This window comes from Cucurbita maxima, unplaced genomic scaffold (genome assembly GCF_002738345.1).
Source record: "Cucurbita maxima cultivar Rimu unplaced genomic scaffold, Cmax_1.0 Cma_Scf00020, whole genome shotgun sequence".
NCBI classification, from domain to species: Eukaryota; Viridiplantae; Streptophyta; class Magnoliopsida; order Cucurbitales; family Cucurbitaceae; genus Cucurbita; species Cucurbita maxima.
The window spans coordinates 3466667-3475279 of NW_019272036.1; the positions used below are offsets into that span (position 1 = coordinate 3466667).

General features: G+C 34.0%; 1 protein-coding gene across 1 annotated transcript in view; it reads left to right on the top strand.

Moving 5' to 3' along the window:
• LOC111494590 (nuclear poly(A) polymerase 4-like) overlaps window positions 1-4488 on the top strand; it is a 5599-nt gene extending 1111 nt beyond the window's left edge. Inside the window, exons 3-12 of the mRNA XM_023144556.1 lie at window positions 107-214; window positions 930-992; window positions 1080-1241; window positions 1390-1503; window positions 1608-1670; window positions 1759-2088; window positions 2206-2370; window positions 2514-3461; window positions 3564-3640; window positions 3760-4488. Of these exons, the coding sequence (XP_023000324.1) occupies window positions 107-214; window positions 930-992; window positions 1080-1241; window positions 1390-1503; window positions 1608-1670; window positions 1759-2088; window positions 2206-2370; window positions 2514-3461; window positions 3564-3640; window positions 3760-3784 (2055 nt within the window). The 3' untranslated portion in view covers window positions 3785-4488. The remainder of the gene's footprint in view (window positions 1-106; window positions 215-929; window positions 993-1079; window positions 1242-1389; window positions 1504-1607; window positions 1671-1758; window positions 2089-2205; window positions 2371-2513; window positions 3462-3563; window positions 3641-3759) is intronic.
• Window positions 4489-8613: the final 4125 nt, after the last annotated feature.

Sequence of the window (8613 nt, forward strand, 5' to 3'; positions counted from 1 at the left end):
ATTGCTGCAGTGGTCGATATTTTACTATTTTGCTCCTTTAACTTTGTATTTTATCTCTCTGACTAATGCGTTTGTCTATTTCCTTTCTCTTTTTATACTTCTCTAGATTGTGAAAGACTGGGTAAAACAGCTTACTCTCATTAAAGGTTATACAGATCAAATGGTGGAGGATGCAAATGCTGTGATCTTTACTTTTGGTTCCTATCGTCTCGGGGTATGCACAATTATTGCTCTGCTATTTCTTCTCCATGATCTGTAAACAGTTTCGGTGCCTTTGCCATTACACTTATATGCCTTCAATTCTATGGTGCACCTGTCCCATGTAGCGTCTTAGTTAATTTATAGTCTGTTGCTATGATTGCATTTCTTTTTTGGGCGGTGGGGAAGAAACAATTCGTGAGTAACTCACTAAGAGACAGGGGATAAGTCATCTATCCCTCTTTCACGGCAAGTTAAGTTACAAAAATGGCAGAAGACATAAGCTAGGATAGGTAAAAACCAGATCCTTTCACCTCACCATCCATCATTCTTAGAGGCCTCTCCAAAAGGTCTGGACTGTTACCTAGCCAAAGTTTCCAGCACGAGTCAAGGTGATGTCAACCCATATAATCTTATTCTTCCCAGAAACCACTCTTGGCTACTGTTTTCAGAATGTTGTAGAATTGAGCTTTCTCTTGACAGATATAGTTCAAAGACCAAATGTTGGTCACAAAAATTACCTCTTCTAAGCAGTTATTGTATAGCAGCTTCCAAGGTTTTTGTGTGATTTGTCCTCAGCCGAAATCCTTTGTAACACCTCTATAATATTGAAAATGTGAAATGTTTACCTTTTTTCTTTTTTCGTTTTCATGTGTTACATACCTTATGGGGCTTTTTACATTTGTTTCGTACTTGTCAATCGGTTGTTGCATGGGTTTGTGTTGTTGTAGGTGCATGGACCTGGAGCTGATATAGACACGTTATGTGTTGGGCCATGCTATGTGAACAGGGAGGTGAGTGTTAGATGTGAGTTATTTTGTTCTCTTACTTATGATGGTTTGATAAGAATATAATCCTATATCTGTTTTTATTTTTTTCAGGAGGATTTCTTTTATATATTACACAATATTTTGGAAGAACTGGAAGAAGTGACTGAGTTGCAGCCAGTTCCTGATGCTCATGTCCCAGTGATGAAATTCAAGTTTGATGGAATATCTATTGACCTACTTTATGCTAGTATATCTCATCTGGTTGTGCCTGAAGTAAGTGGCAGTTGGCTCTTGTTCATTATCTTGTTGCAAAACATTGCCTAATTGTATTGCGTTTGAACATATCATGTTCTATTTGACCTTCCTTGTGGTATGGCTGTGAAAATTGTGTTTGTTTTTTGTTGTCACTGTTTACTTTTAGGATTTGGATATCTCTGACGTGTCTGTCCTGTATAATGTTGATGAGCAAACTGTTAGAAGTCTTAATGGTTGTCGGGTTGCTGATCAAATTCTAAAGCTTGTTCCAAATATTGAGGTGAGTGGCTTTCTATTTTACAGCCTTCTTTTTGTGAATTTCTTGCACACTAAAATTCCTGTCTGGAAACTGTAATCCCCATTTGTTTCATCCTGTGTACGCAGAATTTTCGAACAGCACTTAGATGCTTGAAGTTTTGGGCAAAAAGGCGAGGTGTTTATTCAAATGTGTGTGTCTTTTAATACTGTGTATATATGGCTGATTAGTTGATACATTTCTTTCCTGCTTTAATACTCTTATCACATGCTTGAGCAGGTTACTGGATTTCTTGGTGGGGTAAACTTGGCACTTCTTGTGGCACGGGTTTGTCAACTTTATCCAAATGCAGTACCAAGTATGCTGTTGTCTCGATTTTTCAGAGTCTATACCCAGTGGCGTTGGCCAAACCCTGTGATGTTATGTGGAATTGAGGAGGATGATCTTGGGTGTTCTGTATGGGATCCTCGTAAAAATCATCGCGATAGAACTCATCATATGCCTATTATAACACCTGCATATCCATGCATGAATTCTAGCTACAATGTTTCTACAAGTACGCTCCGAGTTATGATGGAACAGTTCCAGTTTGGTAACAGAGTTTGTGAGGTATCATGCATGCATACATTTCTTGTTTTACGTGGTTACTAATTAATAGGCAGAGATTAAGAGTACAGAAGGCATTTCCTGTTACTTTAATTGTTTATGGAAATTTCAATTCATCAGGAAATTGAGCTGAATAAAGCACAGTGGAGTTCTCTTTTTGAGCCGTATTTGTTTTTTGAAAGCTACAAAAACTATTTGCAAGTTGATATAGTAGCAGCTGATGCTGATGACCTACGCACTTGGAAAGGATGGGTAGAGTCTCGGCTTAGGCAGTTAACATTGAAGGTATTTTTTTTACATTCAAATGAATTATGGTAATAATAAGACTGTTTCTCAACTATGAAGCATTTCTGTTCTTGAATTGAATTAAACTGTCAGGTAATAGAAATGTCTTCCCGTTGCTCATGGGTTTTCGTAATTGTCTGCAGATTGAGAGGAATACTAACGGAAAGTTACAGTGTCATCCTTATCCACATGAATATGTCGACACATCCAAGCCATGTGCCCATTGTGCGTTTTTCATGGGTCTGCAGAGGAAGCAGGGAGAGATAATTCAAGAAGGGCAGCAGTTTGATATACGTTCAACAGTTGATGACTTCAAGCATAATGTAAATATGTACATGTTTTGGAAGCCAGGAATGGAAATCTTTGTTTCTCATGTCCATAGAAGGCAGATCCCTCTTTTTGTGTTTCCAGAAGGTCATAGACCTCGTGCTTCAAGGGTGTCAGCTTTGCAACGTTCTGATGGACCAAATCAAGAAGATGTACAAAATTGTAGGAGTGGCAGTGGTGAGAGATACCTTAAGAGAAAAAATGATCTCAATCGAATTGAAGGAGAGCATGGTTTTCCTGAAAAACGACGGTCTATTAGTCCTAGAAGGCAGGATTCCGTTTCATCCAACATCAGTCAATTTTCAAATAGTGCTTCTTCTGAGCATCCGGAAGCTGATGTTGAAGCTAAAAATATTGATGAGAAGAATAGTATGTGTCAGACGATCACTCGGGAAACTGAAGAGTTGACTTTTGGTGTCTCTAGTATTGGTAGTGGTTCTTCAAGGAAAGTATCTAGAAGTGTAGAGAGTGACAAAGGGTGTACAAAAGAGAAACTTGAGTCAGAAAAAATTCCTTGTATCGAAATTGGTCGTAGATGTGCATCTAATTCCAGTGTGATCACTACCTTGGCAAGTGAAAGTAGTTCCTGCGAGAATGTCGGGTTTGCTGCGGGTAGTAGTGAAGGAAATGCTGGGAGCATAGAAGGAAGTGCTGATGAAAGTAACAATCCAGGGACATCTGTGGTTGATTCGTGCGAGGCAGATTCTGAACTTCAGTTGGAGAACAGTTGTGTAAATGGAGATATCATGCATATGGAGTCAAAGGTGTGGGTTTTCATTCCTTTTATTGGTTATCTTTAATTTGACATGGTCCTTTTTCTGTACTACCTTACAAGTTTTCATTTTATTCTGGTTTGACATGTGAAGCCAAATGCTGCGCTTAAGATGGCATTAAATCCTGGAGGTGGGGTTAAAACAGAAACCATCCCGAACTCAGTGATAAGGCATGTTATCTTTTAAAGAAAGATTCAAATGCTATTTCTGATCTCTGCTTATATATTGTTTTGTCTTTATACTTCTCTTCCTTTCTTTTTTTGGTGTGTGTTTCCAATGTTTTTACCAGATTGAGTATGGCCTCAACAGCGTAAGAGGAGAAAGATGAATAAGAATTCCATATGACGGTCTAATCCCACCGTTGTGAATCCATTTTGGCCAAAGAAGACATGGAAGGAAAGAAAGAAAGAAAGAAAGAAAGCCATTCGGGGTAAGTGTTATTTGAATTGCTGGCCTTGGCGTGTCATTCTTTTTTTTTTTTGTTTTTTTTTTAAGTGCCCACATTTTTTATGCCTACAAAATGCACCATCACTGCGGATCAGAAAAATTATTAAACAGAGTGAAAAGCCCGTTGTACTGATTATTATACTTGTTGCACTTATGATGATTTCAAACAAAACTGGTCTTCAAGAGCTTTGTGAGCCTCAAAGGGGCTTCCCTTGGCTTGTTGGGATTCTCGCTAATTTACATTGTTTTGGCTGCTGAATTGAGTGCTAGCTACCCCATCGTTGGACTTCGTCGTCGTCGTCGTCATCGTCACCCTGACCTCACTAGTCATTTGTAACATATCCATATCCATATTCATATTCATATCCACGAACCCGTGTGTTAATTATGGTGACGGGGGAGGGTCTCGTCTTTCTATCTTTTCTTTCTTTTTCTTTTCTAGCTTATTGAGATTGGAATGGGATTAAGTTTTTTAGATTTATGAACAAACTACCTGGCTTGGTGTTTCTTGACATAGATTGTAATCTACCAACTATTTGTGTCAATACAGACAACTATGTCCGCCTCTCTATCTCTATCTTGATTCTGCAAGTATTTTTGTTTTCAGCTTGGAACAATCAGTACATGTTTGATTGATGCTTGAAATATGATATTGAGTTTATATGGTTTTTGTTTGAATAAATATGTGTGCTGTGCTGTGCATGGTGTGTATTTTCAAAGATGTCTCTATGTGACGTCATTGATATATGATCGAACAGCGTTCGGGCACAAAGCAGGTTGGCTACAAATATCTGTTTGTTTTTACTTTTGAATTCTCATAAGCTTTTCGTACAGAGTTTTGAAATTTTGTTTTACTATTTGATGCGACTGTTTTAATTGGTGGGGTAATCTCAACTCCTTCGAGTTAGTTTTGGAAATTCTAATTTATTTATTTTAACTTAAATTCTAATTAATCACTTTTAATGATTATATTTTTGGTGTAAACAATTCATCATGCAGCTCTTATTGGATTTCATTAATTAATTGAAAAATCAATTCTGCTTTGAATATCTGAAAATGTTTTTTTTTTTTTTTTTTTTTTTTTTTTTTTTTTTTTTTTTTTTTTTTTTTTTTTTTTTTTTTTTTTTTAACAATTTGAATATGGTCACCTTATTAGGATAATGTGAAGATTTGAATTCCCAATACAAATATTTTATTCTTAAAAGGCATTTATTTTGAATAAAAAACATAATAACACGACTTTCTGAATTTAATTAAAAGACATTTATTTTTATTACAATTCTGATAAAAGGCCCTTCAATTGCCCCCACAAATTCCAATCATTTTAAATTATTATTCTGAACCTTTTTTTATTACAAAAGAAGTTTATAACGGAAATATTTTTGCAGTCGAAAGTGAAAAAATTATCTATGGACTCTAATACTCCTTTTCAAGTTAAAAAGATTATTAAATAAAATATAAAGTTTTAATCGTATTTTTATAATTTAGTAATAATAATAAAAGAAAAAAAAAAAGTAGTGGGACAATGATGATGTGTTGAATACTTGAATTTGTTACCGTCAAGCAAAGCGTGTAACCTAATATAATATCTGAAGCACATTGAAGATTATTGGAAGTGAGTTCTAATAATTAACCGATAATTATGAGTTTATAAATAAAAAATACATTTTCATTGAAACAAGAGACTTTCAATTAGACAGTCTCATACTTCAAATATTAATACAAATTATTAAAAAATACTACTAATAATAAGAATAATAATAAATACACATAAAAATCCCTAAGTGGAAGTGCTCCAAATTCCTCACCCCTCTTCGGTTTTTTCAGTAATTTTAGTCCATATAGCTATGAGTTTCCATTTGAATCTTTTGGTCGGCATCACCTTTCATTGCCCACTATCCACATAAACCAATATTTAATATATCCCGCCTCAAATCTTCTCCGTCTAAGTGAATAATACACCTTCCAATTCAAGAAGCCTAATTTTAATTGTTTTGTTCCGAACCAAACTATAAAACGGTTCGGCCTATTCTAATATTCACGACTAATAAATACAGAATTCTCTTTTCAGGTAGTCCCTGAAAGGAGAAGGAAGGTTGAAATACCAACAAACATCTATGGTTGAATTCACTCAACCCGATAGTACCCCATTTTTAAAACGTCATGTGCAAAAATTACTAAATGGGTATCGCCAATATTCACTTTTTTTAACGTTTTTTTTTTCATTGAATATTTTGATTTGTTTCTTAGTTTAACGAGTAGAACTTGAGTTCTTTTACTTCTTACCACATGCAACATCAAAAAAAGAAACACTGATAAATGTCAATTTGAACTTAGCTCATTAATCAAAGATGTATATGTTTTTGTTTGACTAAAACGTCACGTGTTCATATTTCTATAAGCCGAAAGTGGCAGAAACTTTTATAAATTGGCATGCCAAACCCATAACCCCATCAACATTGTTCTTCTTCACCAAATAAACCCTTTTTTACAGTCAAAATCTCCATATTGCAGCTTCCACTAATTCCATGGAACCCCTTTTCCCCACAGCCCACAGTATGTAAATCTTCTTCAAACTCAGCTTCTTCTTCTTCATCTTCTTCTTCTTCTTCTTCATCTTCTTCTTCTTCTTCTTCTTCTTCTTCTTCTTCTTCTTCTTCTTCTTCTTCTCATTTTGAGTGATTTTCTCAAAATGGGTATTTTTGTATCCCTCTGTTTTAAGCTTAACTTGTGTTTGTTTGCCAAAAAAGCCTCTTTTTTAACAAAATTTGGCTGATTTGTGAAACATGTAGACAAGGTAAATTGTCAGGCACACAGGGTAAAGCCCAGGCACTTAAAACGACTGCGTTTCAGTTTACTTAAACATCATCATGCAAAAAAATTAAAAAAAAAAATGAAGATTAGAATTCATAAAGTTTGTACCCTTCATTGTTTCATCTCCTGTGTTGTTTCTAGGAAGCTTTTGAGTCATTATAGGAACTATGAACAGCTTATAAACAAAAGCTTATACCATATATTATATTGAAATATAAACAATCTTAGCTAGATTGTAATGTTGGGTGTGATCAAGTGGAAAGAGCTTGATCTTTGAGTGTATCTTTTGTATCTGTAATTCTTTTTTTAATGAAATTAGTAAAGCAAAATAAGTTTGAGAAATGATTCTACTCCAATTCTATAGATAATGTGGAGTGGAGATTCGAACGGTCTTCAAACGTTCCATCATAATATATTAATTTTAGTTCGACAATGTGAAGTGGATATTCAAACGATCTATAAATGTTCCATCAGCTAGATACCAATTTAGTAATTTTATATGACTTTATATCTTGGAATATCTCGTGTGTTTACATTTGTCGGTAAGATTGTTAAAAGAAAAATATATCTGGATTTGAAAAATGATTTATAATTCGTTACCAACTAAGTTAAACTAATTCGAGAAAATAACAAATAAATTCTCAATATATTATATATGTCAATAAAGTAATCAACCCATTTAAGGAAATGTTTTTTGAGCTAGTTAAATGGTTTGTTTGTCTCCGTTATCATAGCACTGTCTCATCGTGAAAATAAGAGAGACATGATGATCTAGCATTTTTAATTATTTTATTCTAATTTAACGTTACTTAATCCAATTCAGTTGCATGAGATGTTCTTTTAAAAAAGAATGATACACTCAACTATTTTTTAATAACAAAATCATTGTTCTTTTTCTTTCGAAAAATAAAACATACGTCTTGTAAACATCAAAAATAAATAGAAATAGAGTTGAGTTTTTATGTGCATAGAATAGGAACTAGACCACGAAATCCAAAATATTAGAAAGATGTATTAAAAGTTCCGTTAATTTCGGGAAAGACATAAGAGACATGATGACTTGATATTGCCTTTGATTACCATCTTCTAACTCATAATCACAGTACATCTATTCAAGAGTTGAATTTCAACAACCACTAAAAACAATATTTGCACTTTATCATCCAATCCCTTACAGCAGAATACCCAAATATCATAATATCATAAAAAACAATATATGAATTATTAATAAAGCTCATTATAGTTTTCTCCATTGATATAAATACAAGCATTTATGAAATTCCTCAGTCATAAGAAGGGAATCATTTGGGGGAACTGAAATTTTTGATGAGAGCTGATTAGATAGGCTATGAATATTAGTGTCTGAAACATGCATGGATTTGCATATAGCTTTTTTAGTGAAAATGGCAATAATGGTGGGTCAAAGTGTCTTCAAAAAGTGCTTTTTTTTTTTTACCAATTTCATGTACATGCAAACTCAAAGAAGCCATCAATAACAAACAATGTAAAAGGAAAATAAGATACTTTAATCACAACATTAAACTTAAAAGATGAACATCTATGTGTTTTGATTTGTTTTATATGGAAAAAAATGCACAAAAACTCTACTTTTCTCTCTATCTCTCACGGAGAAAACTTAAAAAAGTTTTAAAAGTTGTAAAGAATCTTTTAAAGGTGGGTATTTGGATCGTAAGTCAAAGATAGCATCATAGGAGAATACTGTGATGGTAGTGGTAAAGTGGCGAAAGTCGTGGTAGTGGTGGGGGTGATTGAACTCAATGTGTTGTGTTATGTTTGTATTGATTTGTTTGACAAAAGCTATCTAATCTTGTATTCCTAATTGGTTTTTGATCTCCTAACAAGAATTTGAAAACAAAAGACG